At 49.5% G+C, this 21,032-nt stretch overlaps 1 protein-coding gene across 6 annotated transcripts in view; it reads left to right on the top strand.

The window, feature by feature from the left end:
• RAB3IL1 (RAB3A interacting protein like 1) overlaps positions 1 to 21,032 on the top strand; it is a 46,357-nt gene that overhangs the window by 9,410 nt on the left and 15,915 nt on the right. For 5 of the 6 annotated variants that reach the window (XM_090032295.1, XM_090032297.1, XM_090032296.1 and 2 more), the window contains 9 exons: positions 6,381 to 6,621; positions 7,396 to 7,491; positions 8,462 to 8,539; positions 9,455 to 9,670; positions 14,235 to 14,363; positions 14,476 to 14,588; positions 15,825 to 15,848; positions 19,059 to 19,158; positions 20,576 to 20,642. In XM_090032295.1, the coding sequence (XP_089888421.1) occupies positions 6,381 to 6,621; positions 7,396 to 7,491; positions 8,462 to 8,539; positions 9,455 to 9,670; positions 14,235 to 14,363; positions 14,476 to 14,588; positions 15,825 to 15,848; positions 19,059 to 19,158; positions 20,576 to 20,642 (1,064 nt within the window). The remainder of the gene's footprint in view (positions 1 to 6,380; positions 6,622 to 7,395; positions 7,492 to 8,461; positions 8,540 to 9,454; positions 9,671 to 14,234; positions 14,364 to 14,475; positions 14,589 to 15,824; positions 15,849 to 19,058; positions 19,159 to 20,575; positions 20,643 to 21,032) is intronic. The other variant, XM_090032298.1, reaches the window with a different exon arrangement.

Raw genomic sequence — 21,032 nt, 5'->3', positions numbered from 1 at the left:
TCTTAGTGTTCATAACCTTCAAACACTTTCTTATCCATTTGTCAATGTTTTGGGAAGCAATGCATATTTGCTTGTGTTAAACTTCCCTCATCAATTAGTTGCAGCTAACCATTACTTCATTTCTCATGCTCTTTCCCGAGTTCTGCCTTATTTGCTGACATGATGGTAGATCTGCGGAAAAGGATGTTGCTTGGTCCCCCTAGTGATGAAGAGTAGACCTCTCACCTCTCTTAATAGTGATGCAGTTCTTCTATGTACACAGCCCCAAACTATATTGCCCAGTTTGCTGGTGCTGCATTGTGGGATTCTTGCTAATTTGGGGTTTGCAGGCCAGGGCTTCTCAGTGGAATGGCTTCTATTGACTTCAGTGGGCTTTGCATTGGTCCCTCCTTTCCTTGATGCATACAGCTGCTTTCCTAATGCCTCTTTCCTACCGAGTGTCTCTGTCTGGATTATTTTTGCTTGGGGGTATCAGGTTATGCTTTTCTAACCAGTGCTTATTCCCTTTCTTGCCTATTCTGTCCCTGCCCATACCCCTCTCCTTGGTGGTATTTTCAACATTTCCCAATTTAGCACTGTCTACACGTAAGTTAGTGAGCAGTTCCCTTCCCTTTCAGATCATCATAGTCTTCAGACCAGCCATCTTTATACCTTTTCTCTTGCCCAGCCTTCCAAGTGTTTTTTTTTTCTCTGCCTCTTATCAGCCATTCATGGCAGGGGGCTGGTCTTCAAACCTGTCTGCCCAGAATTCAGCTCACTTGGTACTTGATCCAGAGTCTATTCAAGTCAGGAAGAATCTTTCCATGTACATGAGGAAGCCTTGGATCACGTCCCTGCTGCTATGCAAATAATAATTTGAGGCATCCTGACTGCCCATACTTCTTTCTCTCAGTTTTCTTCCTCAAAACAGGTCTTGTGAAAGGCACTTGGCTTCTTTGCCTTTGCTTTTAATCCATCCACTTTATCATTCTCCCTGTTTATTAATATACTGACCTATCCTCAGTCAAATACATTCTTGTAGATCCCGTCAGTGGCAGGGGAATGGGGCCTTGCATGTGTGAAAAGTCTTCTTATCCTTCTTGGCCATTTGCAGCCTCACCCAGGATGCTTATCATTGCCTCCCAAGAATTACCCAGCTAGTCATGCTGCCGTTTGGTTGCCACCCCTTTTCCACATGCAGCAGCTGTCTTCTTTTAAGAAGGGTCTCAGACCTGAGCTGGCTGCTGCTGCTTCTTTGCAGCCATCTATTGGAGTGGCAGTCATACCCTCCCCGTCTGTCTTTTGCTTCTTCCTTTTTCTACCTCTTTATTTTCTCTTGGGATCCTTTTGCTTTGCCCCCTTGCACTTGGACATTGCTCCAGATTCATCCTCTGCTAGCTCCCCATTGCCTTTTACCTCTGCTGCTCCCCTTCATGGTATACAAAGCAGCAGAACACAAGCGAAGTGTTGCAGGCTGGCGGTCTCACTCGTATCTACTTCTGATGAGGCCAAAACCCTCACAAGGGGCTATTGACAAGTTATTGACTGACACCTGGGTTGGCTGCTTAATTGCATCTCAAGGTTAGTATGCCTCTGACAGCACTTTGTATCAGAGGCCACGTCGCCTGACAAGTGTTGGGTGGCTGTCTTCTCTGCTGAAGACCCCTCTTTTGTTTTAATCAAACATAAAATGGGCCTTACATATTCACCATCGTGTTCCTGTGGCAAAGGAGATAGGACAGCCCAGAATATACTAACTGATTGCCCTCCATATGGTCCACCAGAGGGAGCGAACAGTCTGAAAGATTGTAGTAATATTGATGGATCTGCTCTTAAATGGTTGGAGGAGTTGACTTTCTGAAGTCATACACGAGGAGGAGAAGACGACGACCCCTCTCGGATTCTAGTGGCACAGCTGTGCATATTCCTTATTCTGAATACCCACAAGGACTTTCCCCTTCCTTTTCTGCACTCATCCCCAGTTCAGGCAATGGGGCAGACTCCTCGCTGGATGTTACCTCTGTCCCAAAACTTTTGGCAGGACTGGAGATGCCCTTCCAAATTGCCTTTGGGTTCTCCAAATCTGCATGCCTCTCTTGCGAGAGCCTTCCTGCAGCAGGTCAGGAGTTGAACTAGTCACAGCAGGATGCTTCTTTGGGAGCCTGTGGCAGTTTCCTAGCCAAGGATCTTGCAGTGCCTTGGAGAGAAATCTGGTGGTCTCTTCAGAGCGGGGCTTGCTAGGTTTCAAGGCCCTTTTTCCTGCCATGGCTGTGTTTGTCAGTCTCTGAAAGCTATCTGTTGGGAAGAAAAAGAGGGGCTTAGCTCTTCAGTGAATGAAAGTACATGGGACTGGCCAGCCTTCTAGGGAGTGTTGTGGGGAGATAGTAAATATATAGAAACACAGTCTGCCCCTTCTTGGCAGGGGTGGTTGTCGCATGTGAGGGAAGTATGGGTTTGCCATGGAAGAGGATGAGGGTTTGCTTGCCAGCTGGAAATTTCGGGCCACGTAGTAATTCCCAGCCCTCCCTTGCTGGTGGGATAGCACTGTCCCTAATTTAACACCTGCTGTGTGTTTGCTTGTATCCCACACAAACCTGCTGTTGTATGCAAATGGGGCAGCGAAAGTGAGACATCAGAAATGCTAGGTTGTGGTGCTGAGGTTAGAAATGGCTCCAGGGTCCCTAGAAATGCCCCAGAGTAATGGGTTTGAGTCCTGCTGCAGTCAGCCTTGGCTGTCATGCTGCTAAATGAGACAAACTGAATTCTGCTGACTTTGCTGCATGTGTGCCAAGGGCCTTTCAGATGAGACCTGAAAAAGCAGGGCCATGACTTTGAAAAGTGACTGGGGCATTGAAGTCAAAGTGGGTAGATTTCCGTGAGTACACAAGGCCTTTTTTAAAATGTCTGAGGCTGAGCACCCAGAATTACTGCTTACTGCTCCCTGAGGGCCTGTCTATTCTGCATGGGGCAAAAAGATTTGGGGGCATTTGTCACAAGTAGGGGTGCAGCAGTAAAGATTTTCTTGGCTGGTATTGATAGCCGATTAACCAGCCACATCAGCTGATATCGATCTGGTAACTTGGGAGTTGTCAGCTGGGGGTACCTGAGAAGGCCCTAGGGGGTATGCACGGGCAGGCAGGGACGGAGCACTACCACACATCATCCCGTGCTGCCCACTCAGCTGGACTCGGACTCGGTGCTTCCTTTCACTCTAGTTGGTGCTCTGTGTTCAGCTGCTGAGGGTACAATGATCCAAAAAGGTTTAAAACCCCTGCGATAACTGGTATTTAGTAATTGTTGAACAAGCTTTAGTTCAAGTGCCCCCATTGCCGTTTCTAAGTGTGGGGATGCTGAGGCAGCAGACATGCGGTACTTCAATTAGAGCTGCTTTCGGACTCACTGTAATTAAAGTGCCATCCCGCTCTTCCCCCCCCCCCCCCCGGACTCCCAGAGCACATGTAAAAGTGCCCCATGCCAGTTGCAGCTCTTTCCCTTCAACTTCAGCGTGAGGGCAGCTGCCTGAGCACGAGGCTGCCCAGAGCTAGGTGGCTCTGGAAGCTGCTCTAATTAAAGCACTGCCCCCCTACTTCCTGGAGTCTTCCTTCCTGCTAGAGGAAGGACCCTGCTGCACACAGTGGGGGGAGTAGCTGCTCCAGCCCGTGGGGCATGGACCCCTGGGAACTCCAGATTAAGTCAGGCTGGGCCCGACCGGGCCGGGGAGCTCAGCTCTGACCGTCCCTCCTTGCCCCAGTCACATCTATGGCTTTCAGTGCCTCTTACAGCGCCCACCCTGGCCCCAACCCACAGTCTACACCAAGACACCACAGCTCTGCTCCAGCCAAGCCCACCAGTTTGGGGATAGGGGTGTATCTGGGATCATCCTGGCTCACAGGAGGAAACCCAGGAGTCGAGGGGCCCCAGCCCTGTGGGCAAAAGGGAATCCAGGAATCCAGGGGTCCCAGCATAATTAATTATCAGAAAACAGTATCAACTACAATAGCCCAAAAAAGCCAATAATGTTAATTTTCCTTTTATTGGTGCTCATCTGATATGCAACCGATATGTCAGTGCACCTCTAGTTAGAAGAGAAAAGGATTTACCCCATAGCTAAAATTCTCTGCTCTCCATTGCTGCACTGTCATGCAGCTGCTGGGTTTGAAGTGGTCCCCAGACCCAGAGGTGACTGCAACTCGGCAGTGAGATTCCAGGAGAAATGGAATCCCCTGTGTCTGTGGTTTGTAAAGCACTTTGTAGGGTGTGGAGAGAGGTTCTTGTGTAAATATATTTTATGGTGACCATTTGCTTGACACTTGGCAAACTGAAAAAGACAACACAATGCAAACAGGGAGCATCTTAAAATTACAGGCAGTGCAGTTCAAGCAGAATATCGCATGCACACAGATATGCTGGACAAATAGCTCTTCCCAGTTCTTATTGCATGTAACTGTTTCAGGCACTGGTTAGTTCTTTTGTCTAGTAGCAGTCATAATAGTCCTTTGCACTTACAGAACCCCTTCCAGCTCAAGCCTCAGAGTATTTTGCAGGCATAAATGGGTTGATAATTCTTGCAAGGTTCCTGAGCTGGAGAAATACCATCTACAGGTTCTGTACCTTCAAACTGCAGCACCCAGGGGTGACATGATGTGTCCGAAGCCACAAGGTTTGGCAGTGATGGGTCTTGGATTAGAACCCACAGGTCCCAGCCCTGAGCTTTGCCTGCACAGCCATTCTGCCCTTCATAAGGTGATGATAAGCAGGGATCCTGGTTTTCTCTGATTTTAAAAAAAATCCCCAATTTTCAGTTTAAAAAAAATAACCCCAAATCTACATTTTTCTGTGATTAAAATAAAACACCACTAATACATGATGTAAATATGTGGATTTGGGGTTACTTTTTTTAATCTGAAAATTGGGGATTTTCCCACCAGTATATATATTGGTGGCATTTAATTTTAATCAGGAAAAAATGTGGATTTGGAGTTACTTTTTTAATCCGAAAATTGAGGATTTTTTTTAAATTGGAGAAAACCAGGATCCCTGATGAGTGTCATTTTTAGCACCGAGATCCAGCTGGGAGTTTTGTCTCAGCCCTAGGCCCTGGTGGTGGTTGTCTTGCTAATCCATGTAGCATCCCTCTTCCCCAACTCCTAGGCTCCCTGCAGAACCTGGTTGGGCCAAGTCTGGGTGGAGAGGTTGCTGTCGCAATGAGGAGTAGGAGTTGTGTTCCGTCCTGGGACGGTTCAGCGCTCTCCTGGGATGGTTGGGAGCTGCATAACAGCAGAAATACATGGGGTGAAGTGGCAGCTGCCACCCCTCTCTACTCCCCCCGCCCCCCCTTTCCCTAATGGCTTTTGGACAGCAACCTTGTAAGGAGCTTCCTGGCCCAGCCTGCCACTGGGGACTCTGTGCAGTCTGTGTTTGAAGAGCTGAATGTGAGGAAATGGCTTGTTTAGGGCTTTCCCTTCCTAGAAGGGCCTCTGCTGGGCTTCAGAGAGGACCCAGCCAAGGGTGAGATGGGGGAAGGGAAAAAAAGAGGACCTAGTGCCTAGCATCTCCTGTGAGCCAGTCCTGTCCCTTGCATCTCCTTCCACTCCTTGGAAAGCCTCTTTCAGTGAGGGAGCAGGCATGCTGGGTTGGTGAGAGAAGGGAGCTGTGGTTGGCCTCCCCTTTCTAGTCCCAGATCTGGAGGGTGCAGGCTGGATGAGGGTTCATGCTTCAGCATCTGGAGTTGGAGACTGAGCCTCTGAGCTGTCACCCTCATACAGCTTCCTTTGGCTTGGAGCTCATGCTCTTGTGCGCTGTGAGCTGAAGCTCCCTTAATGCAGTGTCAGCCTCTTGCCGTGTGCCTGTTTAGCCCCCTGCATGGCTATACTGTGCCTGGAGAGGCAGTAAGCCACTTATGTGTAAAAACCTTTAGCTTCCAGCTGCCTCACTCAGCCCAGCACTGTGGTGTTCTTTCGTGGGCAGGCAAGCCAGAGGAGGGCCTTGCAGTGCATGGGGCATTGGCGTGGGACACTGAGACCGTGACATGTTTCAGCTTGCCTATAAATTTTGCTGGAGGCCAAGTCAGTTTTCAGGATTTCTGTCTTTTAAGCTGATCCTCTGCCTCTGTCTTAGTTAGCTTCACCTCCTGGTATGAAGCTTCCCTCAGCTTCTCCAAGTTACACTTGTTTGCCTGGAACATTGTTATCCCTAGTGATATGAGCAGCATCTCTCTATGTCACCTGGTATCAGAACACATGCCAGAGGGGTGTAGCAGAAATCTGTCTCACAAATGAGGCAGTGATATGCTCAGTTCCTGGTTCTGCTGTCTGTCTGTGCCCTGAATCCCTGACCTGCACAGACCATGTGCTGCCTTTCCCAGGATACTTTTCATGTTTGAATATGCTTGTGTCCTGCAGCCAGGCCCAGTTTGAGGAAGGCAGCCAGAAACAGCAAGTGGTGGGGCAATGGAAGCCGCTAGTGCCTTCCAAAGGTGGAAAGGAGCTGCTGGAGTCGAAGCCTTGTTGCCTGGATGCTGGAGGAGGGGATGAGACCCAGTTCACTGCTCAGCTCAATGTCTCCCGTCTACGCAGCTCCTCAGTGGAAATCCGGGAAAAGGGGTCTGAGTTCCTAAAGGAGGAGCTCCACAAAGCACAGAAGGTAAAGCTCTGAACTGTAAAGCTCAACCTCCCCCTGTGAGCCAAATACGGCCCACAGAGCCATGGCATCTGCGCCATGAGACTCCCCATGGATCAAGAAATATGGCAAAGGAGGAGTGATGGCAGTTAATATGGCCACTGTCTCCCATTACTGAATTTCCAAACCCCAGGGCTCATGGTGGGTCGGAGTCAGGCTATACCCCCTTCCCTCTGCTAGTGGAGTTGGAGCTGGATGGCACCCCCTTCCCCCTGCAGGGCTGGATCAACCCCCCTTCCTCCTGCATGGTGGGTTGGCACTGGGCTGCCCTTGCCCCCCTCTACATGGCTGGATGGGACCCTGCCAGGCCTACCCCAGACGCGGATCACCAGCCAGATCCAGCCCCTGGTTGAGCACCACTGCTCTGAAGATATTGGGCTTTGTGAGCCCAAGAGCGCTGGTAGAGCTGGGGCTGAGCCTGATATTCTTGGGAGACAGTGTTTGCTGTGATTTTGAGAGCTGAGAGGCTGAAGTTTCCATGCTTTTGACAGTGGAAATGTGCCTCAGATGAGTTGGTAACACATGCAGTGGAGTGATTAGGGAGGGGAGTGGAGAGCTGGAGTCTGCATGGAGGTGGCTGAAGGCTGGGATGCAACATTAAGAGGGAGAGAACTGGGTTGGAGGGGCAGCTAGGCACCTTGGGAGAGAGCAAGACCTGTGGGGAAGGTATGGGGGAATTGTGCACTGGCATGCACCTCTGTCCAGGGAACCCAAGTCCCCCTGTCTACCCCTCTGCAGGAGCTGAAGCTGAAGGATGAGGAATGTGAGAGGCTGTCAAAGGTCCGGGAGCAGCTGGAGCAGGAGCTGGAGGAGCTGACGGCCAGTCTGTTTGAGGTACTGCTAGCCTCTCTGCACCTTCCCTGACCCAGGGTCATTCTCTGTCTCCCATTGGACAGGTTCCCTCCACACCTTGGACTGCCTTGCTGGATCCTTTCCTGTGTTTCTCTTCAAATGCTGCCAGCTTGTCTTGTTACACACAGCAGGGACTGCTGGTCTCAAGGGCAGAGCCTGACAGAGGGCAGCTGCTGTGCTCCCAGTGTGGAGGGGCCAATTTGGGAAACAGTCTGTTTGCTTCCCTGCCCCTCCACTTTGCTCCAGTTGCTCCAGCAGTGGTGGCAGAACATGTCCACAGGAAGAGTATGGATCTCTGCCCCCCTCCAGTAGCTGGTGCACATATGATGCCTTTATTTGGCAGATGGTGTTGCTTCTGGCCAGGCAGGTTAGCCCTTTACTCAGTGCCCCTGGCTCAGCCCAGCCTTCTCTTCTGTTGTAACCTGTTCCCTGTTAGCACAATTTTTCCAGGCTGCCTGCATCTTTTCCAACTGCCCTAGATGCCAGTGCTGCCACCATGGTATGCCTGATGAATCATGGGAGCCATTCTGCACCCTATTGGAGACAGGGACTTTGTTCTTGTAACATGGGCACAGTGATTTTGCAGGCTAGTCAAGTCCTGGCTTCCAGCAGCAGTGGATACCTAAACGGCCAACACTGGACAATGGGGGTGAAAAGGGTTGTACTCTGTCACTGAGACATAGGCCCTGCTCCAGGGAGAGCCTAAGGATGCTCTTTTGGGGTGCATGAGGAAGGCACCATGGTTCTTACGGGGGGCAGGAAAGCTGCTGAGTGGCACTTACACATCTGGGAAGCAATGGTGAAGTGACAGGTTCAACTGCCAGTGGTATATATTTATGGGTGGAGCATGGTTCTTGGAGTCTGTCCTGCCCAGGCTGTGCTGTGCTGTGCTCTCGTAAGTGCATCACCCGGTCTGGGATGGGCAGAGTGTGACACGGTGTCTCTGCTGCAGGAAGCGCACAAGATGGTGAGAGAAGCAAACACTAAGCAGGCGGCATCGGAGAAACAGCTGAGGGAGGCGCGAGGAAAGGTGAGGATGGGGCTAATTCCAATGGTGGACCAACGGGCAGGGGCGGGAGGAGGCCATGGCTCTTCGGAGTTCTTATCATGCAATGTGACTTTAAGCATTGCTATGAGAAGCTGGGGGCGGGGCAGAAATGCAAGCATTGGTCCCCGAGTGCCAGAGACCCACGGTGTGTCACTGGCTAACTTTAAGTTGGTCTTGCAGCTCCTGAATCCCTCTTTTCTGCTGCTGCCCACTGTGATCTAGTCTGGTCTGGGCACAGTGGCACCTGTTGACAGGAAGAGGACAAAAAGGCCAGAGGTCTCATGCTGTCTGATCCCCTTCTGGAACTAAGTGTTACCCTGTTCCCTGTACAGTACATGTGGAATATGAGGAGAGGGATCCTGGAAATCAGGAGTAGGCCCAGCTCCACTGTTGTTAGAAACTGGACCCAGGAGTTCACCTGCACCCACCCTCAGGCAGGACTAACTGGCAGCATTACGTCATGGCAGAGCTGGGGCCAAGCTACTGCTCAGAGGCACTGCAATGCTGGGGGGTGGGATTCCCTGGTCAAGCTGCACCAGAGGGTTGCATAGCTGTGTCTGTTGGTGGGTCCTTGTCCAGGATGGGGTGAGGGGGAAAGAGCCTCTGGGCCCTAGAACCCGGATGCAACCTGCCTGCACAGCCTGTTGGGGAGGTAGGGCAGGAAGAGCAGGCTATGGCAATTGTCTCTGCTCCGTATAGATGCACCTCCCTGGTTTGGTGTCCTGTGGCAGTGGGCGAGCTGCTTGGATGCTTTGGAGGGATCAGGAGGAAGGCCCTAGGTTGGGCCTGGGTCTGGGTAGTGCCAGTGTCCCTTTGGGATGTGCATTCCCTGTGGCAGATCCTGTGGTGGGTATGGGGAGTGGCCTCTGTAACTTTCCTTTCTCTTCCATGGCCCAGATTGACATGCTGCAGGCAGAGGTGACGGCACTGAAGACACTGGTGATCACATCTACACCTTCCTCTCCAAATCGGGAGCTGCACCCTCAGCTCCAAAGCCCCACCAAAGCTGTTTTTCGGAAGGGCCATGGGCGGAACAAGAGCACCAGCAGTGCTGTAGGCACAGCCACTGGCCAGAGCCTGCTCTTGGAGCCAGTCAACCATGAGTACAAAGAGGTGGGTTGATACTATGGCCTCGGCCCTGTGGGTTGGTGCAGGACACTGGTATAGGGATCTTGTCAGGGGCTTTCCTTGTGGTTCTGCAGATCCTACAGGCCTGCCCCTGTCCTGTGGTTTCTTTCTTAGGGCACAAGACCCAGGCAGTTTGAGATAGTGTAGTTTGTGGTTTGGAGTCCTCCAAATCCTGCCGTGCTGTGATCTGTGGGTTTCCTGCCAAAATCTCTGAGTGGAGGAACTTCCTTTTGTGGGAGTCTCACCCCAGTCTGAGTTCTGGAAATAGTCTGTGAGTCTTTGGAGGGCCCTATGGATAAGATTCTTCACAGCTCAGACATTAGCACAAGCACCCACAGAAAGAGATGGCACCTGTAATCTCTTCCTGCAGGCCAGGGTCTGGGTTCTGCCACTACTGACTTGCTACATAACCTTAGGCAAATCACTTTCCCTCTCTGTGCCTTGGTTTCCCCACCTACAGGGTAGGTATAGTTTGTCTCTGTTACAAGAGGATTGTTGCTAGAGCTGGGCAATCAAATAGAAAAAAGTAGTTTGAGCATTCTTTCAGCTGACCCCTGTTATTTTCCTCTGTTTTTAACTTCTGTGACTTTTTCCCTTGCTCTCTAAATATGGATCTGAATAAAACTTACCTGTGTCCGTTTTCTACTAATGCAGGTGTAATGGGATGTGCACATGTATCACAACGCAAGCATGTTGGCATGGCTGTCTTGTAAAGCTTTGCTGGCAGGGGAACTCAAAAGGAGGTGGCAGTCTGTTTTGGCATTTGGATGGGAAGAACATAGATATTTTGGCAATGGAGGGGATGCTGGTGCTGTACCCTGATTGCCAGGAGCTGAGATAGCTGCAAGGTGGAAGGGCTTAGGCTAGGGCTGCACAATAAACTTGTTGTTTTGCCTGGAAGTGGCACCCTCACGGATGTGGTGCTGCCCCTAGTGAGTTGCTTGCTAAATCAGAAATACTGCAATTGTGTCCATATGGTGCTGAAAGCAGGTTAATTAGCATGGGCGGCAGTGAGGAGTTGGCCCTATCCCTCAGCAGTGCTAAATAGCCTGCTTGGTGCTGTGCAGATGTGGCTACATCATTGTTGGGCTAGGAAAGTTTTCCATGCAGGTATGGCCTTGCAGAGTGCAGAAACCTTTGGCCTCTGACTCTGCCAGTAATGGCAGCCAAGCAGTGAGGCCTTTAGTTTGACCAGAGGGAGGGGGTTACATCCTTCCCACACAGGACTGAGCTGACAGCTCTGATGTTGCTGTCTATGCACGACTGCAGTGGCTTTAGGTAATATCCCTGGTAGAGGTGCAGATGTGATGTGTAGAATCCTAGAGGTTGAAAGGACCTCATCTAGTCCAACATCCTGCATGTTTCATAGTTTCATAGTTCCTAGGGTTGGAAGGGACCTGAGTAGATCATCTAGTCTGACCCCCTACCATGGCAGGAAATAATACTGGGGTCAAACGACCCCAGTAAGATGTTCATCCAACCTCCTCTTAAAAACCCCCAGGGTAGGAGCTAGCACCACTTCTCTTGGAAGTTGGTTCAGGATCCTAGCCGCCCTGACCGTGAAGTAGCGCTTCCTGATAGCTAGCCTAAACCTGCCCTCTGCCAGCTTGTGACCGTTATTCCTGGTCACTCCTGGCAGTGCACGGGGGAACAGGGACTCCCCCAATGCCTGCTGATCCCCCCTGACTAGTTTATAACAGGCCACTAGATCCCCCCTCAGCCTTCTCTTGTGGAGGCTGAACAGGTTCAGGTCCCATAGCCTCTCCTCATAGGTCCTGCCCTGCTGTCCCCTGATCATGCAAGTGGCCTCCTCTGGACCCTCTCCATGTTATCCACATCCCTCTTGAAGTGCGGCGCCCAGAACTGGACGCAGTACTCCAACTGCGGCCTGACCAGTGCCGCATAGAGGGGGAGGATCACCTCTTTGGACCTGCTTGAGATGCATCTGTGGATGCATGATAAGGTACAGTTGGCCTTCCTGACTGCATCCCCACACTGCCGGCCCATGTTCATCTTGGAGTCAATGATGACTCCAAGATCCTTTTCCGCCTCCGTGCTGACAAGAGGGGAGTTCCCCAACCTGTAGGTACGGTGCCGGTTTTTCCTCCCCAGGTGCATCACCTTGCACTTGTCTGTGTTGAATCCCATCCTATTCTCATCCGCCCACCCTTGTAACCTGTCTAGGTCTGATTGAAGCCTGATGCTTCCTTCTAGTGTGCCAACATCCCCCCACATCTCAGTGTCATCAGCAAATTTGAACAGGGTGCTTTTTACCCCCTCATCCAAATTGCTGATGAAGATGTTGAACAGTGTGGGCTGAAGGACCGAGCCCTGCGGAGCCCCACTGCCCACGTCCTTCCAGGTTGAGAAGGACCCATCCACCACCACCCTCTGGGTGCGGCCCTCCAGCCAGTTGGTGATCCAATTGACTGTGTGGGCATTGACACCACAGTCCCCAAGTTTCTTAATGAGAACGGGGTGAGAGACAGTGTCGAAGGCCTTCCAAAATGTATCCAAAATGTTCCTAAATCAGACAGGTGCTCATCCAGCCACTTGGAAACCACCGGTGGAGGAGCTGCCACAGCTTCCCTGGGCTGCTTGTTCCAACTTGTTCTGTCTGCACAAGGAGTTTGCCTTAGTGCAGCTACAGTGGGGCCTTTTTCAAAAGTGTCCAGCGATTTGAATTTTTTTTTTTTTTTTTGGATGTTGGTATTTTTAGGTACCTGACTTGAGACCAGGTTCTGGTCCCCCACTGCCTCAAAGATTCTGAATTTGAGGGCAGGTGCTCAGCAACTTGTGAAAATTGGGCATCTCAAGTTGGGTGCCTGAAAATGATAGAATACCAAATCTCTGGCCATTTCTGAAAACTTAAGGTATGATCAGCACAGTGCTGAGGATGCTGGCATCTCTTCAGAAGTTCCTGTATCCTTAAAGACAGGGCTGGGGGCTTTTCTATATCTTCTGTTTCTCTCTCATGTTATAACCTTTCTTTCTTTGCCTGTTCCTCTAAACCCACTCCTTGCCTGTCTGTCTGTCCACCTCGCTTTTCCTCTTTGCTCTCAAAGTCTGGGGTGCCCACTCTACTCTCTCTGCTCCTTTGTATCATCCCTGGGAAGGCTATCCACATCACCTATGAGCCTGGATGGCCGTCCCTGGCAGCAGATTCGTCATCCTCATCTTTGCGGCAGGTAACTACTCTGAAGCTAGAATGGGTATGGTATAGAGGGTAGGACAAGGAGAGGGTGGGATTTATTGGCCTTTCACACCTTCAGCCTTTTGGTCCTCTCTCTGATACTAACACCCATTTTTTGTTTTGTTTCTCTAATTGTTTTTCCATATTGTGGCTCTGAAGTTGTCTCCTGGTACCAGGTGAGCAGTCTCCATAGCCCAGCGCTCTTGTACTCTCAGCACAGACCTTTCCCTAGGGCCTGGGCAGCTTTGTTTACTTACATTCTCTTCAGGCTGGGCTTTTTATTTTTCATTTTTGTGTATTTCTTTCTTTCTTTTCTTTTTTTTTTTCCACGTCATCTTTTAAATGACTATAATGGGCTTTGCTGGCCCTTTAAGGCAGTCCCAGTATCATCCTATTTTCTGCTGGAGCCAGGGGTTAGTCTTCCCAGGACTGACAAGGACTGGGGTCCTTTGGAGTAGGGCATGGTGGGAGAGGGCAGGAAAGCAGGATATAAGCAGCAGCCTGCCTTCCAGAAATGAGCAAGAATAGGGGGAAAAGCATGTCCTGGCCTGGGCCCCCATTCAGGGAAGCAGCAGGAAAGCTGCTTGTTCTCTGCAGAAAGACCTATGGCAGGTGTGGTCTCATCTGTGTTCTGATCAAAGGCTGCTTTTTAAACCCTGCTTTCCGCTTTCAGTATACCCAGCTGCCTACAGCTGCAGCCACCTCTGGAAACCACTGCTTCCAGAATGCATCAGCTCTGGGGTCAAGGCTATCTTTAAAGGGCCAGCTCACCTTGCTACCTAGCCCACCTTGCTACCTGGGGGTTCCCCAAAGGGCCAGCCCATACTCGCTTGGTATAGGGATAATGGAGGTCATTGAACAAAAGCTTTTCCTGACTTTTCCCCTTTCCTATAATTATTCACTTCCAGGTTGAGAAGTTGATTCTGCCTTTTGAGTCCAAGGTTTCATGGTCATTCACCCATGGACTAGCCCTGCCCTCCCTTTTATGGGACAGGAGAAGAATTATGCCAGTTCTTTTACTGTGTGGCTGTTTCTCCCAGATGGGTAGGAGTGAGCTGCTCTCATGTTCCCTTGTGGGACTGAGTGACCCTGATGTGGCCAAATAGGTATCCTGTGGGCAAGCTGGCCTGGGTAGGAGATGGAAGGTGTATTCCTTCCAGGCTGATGCAAAGTGCAACCCCAAAGAACAAGCCTGCTTTTTTTTTTCTGCAGTTCTCGCTGTGTTGTTGGACTCGCTTAGGTCCTGAGGTGGCCTTTGTAGTCAGGGTTGGGGGGGTATTGTTCATTAATGGCTGCTTTTGTGTGTGGTGTTTCTCCCTGCTCCCCATCCCCACCTTCCCCTAACATCTGCTATAGGTCGATACCATCCTGTTTGCTGAGTTCCAAGCCTGGAAGGAGGCTCCAACTCTGGATAAAGCCTGCTCCTTCCTGGAGAGAATTTACCGAGAAGACGTGGAGCCCTGTCTAGACTTCACCAGGCATGAGGTGAGTGCAGGCTCAGAAGCAAGAACTTGGGATTTCAGCAGTGATGCATTTGCCTCCTCTCTGGCCATAACCTATGTTGATCCTAGTCCTTATTCTCTGTGTTTTGCTGCAGCTGTCTGAGTTGGTGCGGGCAGCTGTAGAGCAGAACACACTGACCATAGAGCCTGTGGCCTCGCAGATCCTGCCTGTGGTGAAGGTCTCAGCGATAGAATGTGGTGGGCCAAAGTAAGAAACGCCCCATGCACTACTTTTGCCATTGCTAGCCCTTTCACTCAGCTGTCTCAGCACTGCTGTCATCCCTCTACCAGGCTTCCTATATCAAGTTCAGCCAGGCCTTTGTCTTTGCTGTCTGCTTCCTGGCTATTTCTAAGATGCTCACCACCACAGCAACACTGGGTGATAATGAAGAGGCTGCTGTAGGGAAGGCCTTGCTAGATTGCATTTTGCACTGAGGTTTCCTATCCCAAGCCAGTGGAAACAGCTGATCTGTATTTGGGTGGAGCCTGAGGCTTTAGGAGTCCCTTGAATCATTTTGGGAGGCATGGAAAACTATTTGGAGTTCACAGTCCTCCAAAAATGTTTCCTTCTCTCACTTAAACCGGGGGTTAGGGGTTCCCCAAAAGCTGAGTTGATTTGAAAACGTTGTTTCTAAATGGCACATTTTGTTATATTTGTGGAGGGGCGGAGAGGAATGTCATGCATTTGTGTCCTGTAGATGGTGGGGTTTTTTTAACACCTCCCCTCCCTCCAGTCTCTCTACATGTCTCTACGTGAGTGGCACTTAATGTTAGAGTTTGCATGAAACATTTGAACCCAGGGAATGTTCAGGGCGGCCTTGAAATGGGGGTGAGATGCATTCTCTGCTTACAGCTTCTTTGACGCCTCCTTTTCCTACCAGTTTCTTTGACCCCCCTCTACCTCTTTACCCCTGCAGTCACCTTGCTTTCAAAATCACTAGGACAACAACTCTGAAATCACTTCTCTTAGCCAGGGATGCTCAAACGTTGAGGATGAGATTGGACTAGATGACCTTCTGAGGGCCCTTGCAGTCCTATTTTTCTACGACTGTTCCTGCTCATGTCCTACACCAGTTTCTCAAGGAAGGGTAGTGGGTAGAAAGAGGCAAGGTCAACATGAGTACAAACAAACTGGGATCCGGCCCTTGAGCGTCACATTTCTGGATCAGGGAAAAGGACTTTATTCAGATTGTACGTTTTAGATCAGCTTGGGATTTTTCTGCCTCTGAGCAGCAGTTGCTTCCAGACCAGAGTTGATCTGTTAGGACATCACGTAGCAATGAACGTGACAGACGCACAGACTTCACGGCAAGGTTTTCTGCATTCTCTCTCTTCTCAAAACAAATTGCTCCATGAGTGTATTAGCCCCGTGCCAAGAACAACCCATCCTGTATTTATCCTGATCAGTTTCCTTCGGTTTTTTTTTTTCTGTCTCTTTTCACAGTGGGTTCCGGTCACAAATTGTAACGTAAGTGACTTTTAGCCAAAGATTAAAGACCTCTAACCCATTAACAAGTTACTAATGCACCTGGTTACTAATGGCTTTGAGGCTGGATTCAGCCAATAACTTTTTTAATCCTGTTAATTACCATGTGGAAGGTATGATCTGGTCACATCATTATTCGATAAATGGTTAGTGGGTTTTTTTTTTCCTTTGGGTGTCCAACCTGAGGAAACTTAAAGGAACCTGTTTTTCAAAAGGTGAGTGCTTAGCACTTTCCAGAAATCTGCACCTTTTAAAGTGTCTCAAAAATTGGACATTCAGGATGTTTATAGATGAGCTCCAGGAGGCAGGGGCACTTTAAAAAGGGCGGCTGGGCACTTTGAACTGGCTGAATGAGTTTTAGTTCAAAGCATCCCACCACCTTTTTCAGCATGGGGACACTGATGCATGTGATGCTGGAGTCTGCTGGAGCGCAGTAATTACCATGCTCTGGCAGAATCAATTAATCGAGTCTGCTCTGATGCTCTGTAATTACTGCATGTTCGAGCAGCCTCACTGAATGTGTGTAGGAGCCCTCAGATTCTCTGCTTGCTTTGGTAAACTTAATGCTGATGCTTCTGGCATTTTAGTCAGTATCTGCCCACTGTAGTACTTGATGATGGTGGGGGGCAGAAGGTAATGAAGCAAGAACAAAATCCCTCGGGAACATTTTGGAGCCCCCTTCCTAGTTTCTGTGTCTTGCTGCCTGAGTTGTAATTGTCTTAGCTGCCTTCACTTCTGAGCAGCGATGCCAGGCAAGAAATGTTGAAGGAACTCTGAGGAGCGAGATGGTGGTTAAGTGCTGAAAAATACCAGGAAATCCCTACTTAGCTACACTGAGTGAGGATGGAAACACTCCCTTAGGATGGTTATGCAGGAGCTGGAAGCAGAGGTCCTTCCACAAAGGACTGAACACAGCTGAAAGAAAATTGGGACACTGGCATGTCCAGGGGGTGGCCCCTGCTGGTTGTCCTGGGCTCTGGTCTGTCCCTGGTGGACCCCCATTTTCTGCCTGGAGTCTCCTCTAATGTTCTGAAGACCCCCTTTTTTCAGTAATGCATCACAGGCTTAGGCCAAAGACCACTGAAGTCATTGGGAAGGCTGCCATTCACTTCAGTGGTCTTTGAACCAGGCCTAAGCTGATTAAAAGGGACTATGTGGGACTGTAAATTCATTGTCTCCCAAGATCCCTTCTCAGTGGAGCCTGAGTGAAACTGTAGGGTCTCTCCCCCTGTTCAAGACAGGAGAGGCTAAACTATGAGGTTACACAGCAATTCCCCCTCCTCTCCCCCCACCACAGGCTCCTAGTGGCCTCAGTTGGGTTACAGAGGGGATTTAATTTTTCAGCCTTTCATCTTCACTTTTTGAGGTAAGTTGCTAATAGCTAGAAGATAATATTATAACTTATGTATGGTGCATTTGCACGATGTCTGTGCTAGCTTGTCATGGACTTATACTGAGCTAGGGATTCCAGTGGAATAAGGTGCTTGAAAACCCTGCCTCAAAGGACAACAGAGGAATGATGCACTCAGTGGAAAAGGGGATGCCTGGGGAAAGATGAGGAGCTCCATCTACATGCAGGATGCTGGCACAGACCTGGTCTGCACTGCACCACAGAACTTAAGAGTTCAGCCACTTGTAGAGCGGCTATACAGCAGCCAACACTCAAATTTCTGCTAGCGAAGAAGCATATTTGTGCAAGCCAGAGAAGACTGTTGTGTCTGTCTGACAGGGAGCAGATGGCACCTGCTGTGGTCCCTTTAGCAGCCCTGCTTTCTTAGAGTGTGCTTTGCACTGTGCTGGAGTAGTTAATTCAGTGGAGTTGTGTAGATCAGGACAAGCCACATGGAGCAATCCACAGCCATTGGGTGTGCTCACGCTCCAGCAACGTTCTCATGGCCGCTCTGTCTACTGCTGGATCTTTTGAGCTCCCCAGTGTAGACAAGCCCAGTCTCTGCTGTGGTCCTGCTATAGGGCTGAGCCACCTAAGAGGTTATCAGCCTGCTGCTGTTTCCAGATGGTGGGGTTCGTTCTTTTTAAATCAAATGCTGGAGTTCTGTGTGTGTTGAAACGGGGTTCAGTCCCCCACCAGAGTGCAGGTACCTATGAAGAGAGAATTAGGGAATTCAAGCAAAATCCTGATTTTAGTGAATGCTTTGTCTGAATAATGGTTCTGAGCTGAACTGTATCATGGGGAAGAGCAGAGTTACTGAGGCTCCTACCAAACACAGTTGACATCAGAATCTGGTCATTGGTTTGGGAAAAACTTTAAAGGAGTAATCTAGACAGAGACTTCCCAGTGCTGGGAAAAGTAGGACAAGGACTTATAGCTTTAGAGAACAGGACAGGGAAAAGCCAGGAAGATGTTGAGAGCAACTTAGTAGGGAGGCTTCTTTTTTTACCATGCTCAGGAGGAGGTTGGAGATTGTGGAGAGGGGAGTAGAAAGATTTGCAAAAGGCAGCCAAGGCAGACCAGATGGCCTGGAGCCAGCCTGGTCTATCCAGGTCTTTACACTACTGAACAGATATGTTTTCAAAACTCGCCAGTCTGGTTGTCATAATAGAGTAGTACAACACATTAACTCAGTGTTGAGTCTTCAGAAATGGAGTGTTTTGGGCCCTGTCTGAGCCCAGGTAACTAAAATGGGATGTAACTGTGAGTGTGTGGGCTTGTCCCTGACTCTGTTGACTCATACTAATTTTGTCCTCTGGGACAGGGTGGATTGCTGACATACAGAGGCCTGAGCAAAGAGGGTCCAGCCAGAAGTCATGAGGCATAAGTGCTCCAAGTCAAGATTCCTTTATGTAATACTGAGCTAACGTCCAGTGCACAGCTCATGGAGGAGGTATAGAGAACAGGCAGAACTCATTACATGGTGCTTCATCCTACCTTCCAACTATTCTGCATGCACTTCTAGGTTCAGACTATGGTAGGAGGAGCCTTGGTATGGAGGGTCCTGTATTGGTTCACCTGGGCCTTGTACTACTTTCGGTGCCAATGAAAATCTAGTTGTCAGAGGCCACCCATGCTTGCCCCTACTGAGGCTTTTATTTACTTGTCCCCAGAAGCAGGGAACATTGACTCTCTTGCTTTTGGTCTCAGTCTGAACTCGGCCTGGGAGCTGACTGTCATCGGTTTCTGTTCCTCCTGGGAGCTGTCATTTATTGAAGCATTGCTTTCCTTTCTCTCTGCAGGAAATGTGCTCTGAGTGGCCTGTCCCGAACCTGCAAACACCGCATCAAGCTGGGTGATTCTGGGAATTACTACTACATCTCTCCATCCTGCAGGGCCAGGGTGAGTCCTTTAGCTTTTCAAGGTGCATCATCAGTGCTCATTCTAGAAAGCAAAATAGATTAACCCCTGGGACAACTTCAAGGAAATTAGCAGAGAGGTAGCAGGGCTGAATTTTGCTCATGGGCCTGGGCTTGTTGCTCAGTCAGTTTATGTAGAGTGCTGCTCCTCAGCTTTTGGGTTTTTTGCTATCCAGTGGTCAGGATTGTGTCACTCAGCTAAGGTAACAGCAGATTTCAAAATGTCTTCAGTTTATTCTTCCCCATGATTTGATCCTTCACGATACTTGGGTTTGCTTTGTTGCACACTATAATTTGCTTCAGTCTCAATGCCAGCTTCCAATGGAGAGCAGTGACTAAGACTTATAAAACAGACTCTCCTTTTGCTTGGAGGGCATGGAAAAAGTGAATTGTTGTTTTGGCCCTGATTCAAGAAAATAGTTAAACAAATACTTCGTGGTCAGTCCTAGTCGGCAATGCACTGAAGACGCTCCAGGTTCAGCATGGGCTTAAGTGTCTGGTTGAATAGGACATAAAGGAGCCAATCATTTACCAGACCAGTCACCTCTGTCTCCTTGGGAATATTTATGGCAAAGTTCAAACTGTTTCACTTGAACAAAAAGCCCCAGCACTTGTTTTTGGACTGCATGTGTTTCCCAGGAAAGAAGTTCACCTGTTTTGAAACTTCTTTTCAATAAGAAACAGTTGTTGCTTTCAGCCATGGCCCAGTCTGAATTTTCACAGAGTTCAAATATTCTGAGTCATAAACTACTGTAGGACAGAATTGTACCTTCAGATATTTTAGTGAAGTTTTGCCATCCCTCTCATCTATGGGTTCCCCCTATCCTGTATGTGTCTCGACCCTCTTTGTCTCTCAACATAAATTTCTGGTATTTCATTATGTACAAATCCATTCAAATTCTACCTCCCTTCTATTTCCCATTCCCTCCTTAACATACACAGAACTTCTAAGCCTCCCTGCATCCCTAATTCTCAAAGCACTATGGTGGTGTTGCAGATGATGAGACAGGTTTAGCGGGGTCCTTTAGTGAATTGGCAGTGGCGAGATTAGATCCCTTATTTTTCAGTCACTGTCTAACACTGAATCTACTGCCTCATGTTGCCTGTCTGATATAACTCTTTTCTTGCGGGGTACACTCCTGTGTGTCAACCCTAGTTCCACCAAAGGCCACTGCCACAGTGGTACAGAATTCCAGCTGCTCCCTTTGGCTTCAGTTCATATAGCACATGCTTTGCACTTCTGCAAATCAGCCATATCCAAATCACTTCTCTTGAAGTGAGGGTGTTCAGCAGCAAGGCCGAGGTCCTCAGACGCCAGTAAATCTGCATTTACTTTGACGACTTACGCCATCCTGTGCTGTGTCGGAGGCTGTTTTCAAAGGAGTTTTTCTCTCTTGCAGATCACAGCGGTGTGTAATTTCTTCACTTATATTCGCTATATCCAACAGGGCTTGGTGAGACAGGACGGTAAGAGACTGACTTGAGTGCACCCTCACAACAGAGGGTGTGGGGCGGTTGCCCCCTGTTGGTTGTTGGCAGCTATGGCAAGGGCTCTTCAGTGCACCACGGGGATGGGATGGGCCAGGGCAGGCCTGCCCTCTTTCATTCAGAGAGAGTTTAATGGAGGGTGAGAGAGGGCAAGAGGGGTTAGTTTGTCTTCTGGAAGGATGCAAGGGTCCAATCTGCCTGGACCGGGGAGGGTATGGAAAGAATTGAGAGAGTAGCAAGAGGAGGAAAGAAAAAGGCTACTGGAGGGGAAGAGAAGTAAGGGAGAGAGGGAAGAAGAAGAAGAAAGAAGTGTGGAGGGGGGGGATCCTGTCTCACTCCATGGTCTGCACATCCCCATGCTTTAGAGAG

Source organism: Crocodylus siamensis, chromosome 2 (assembly GCF_052110815.1).
Source record: "Crocodylus siamensis isolate JL-2025a chromosome 2, ASM5211081v1, whole genome shotgun sequence".
In the NCBI taxonomy this organism is placed as follows: Eukaryota; Metazoa; Chordata; order Crocodylia; family Crocodylidae; genus Crocodylus; species Crocodylus siamensis.
The sequence above is the reverse complement of the archived record's forward strand: the minus strand, read 5'-3'. Positions and strand labels throughout refer to the sequence as shown.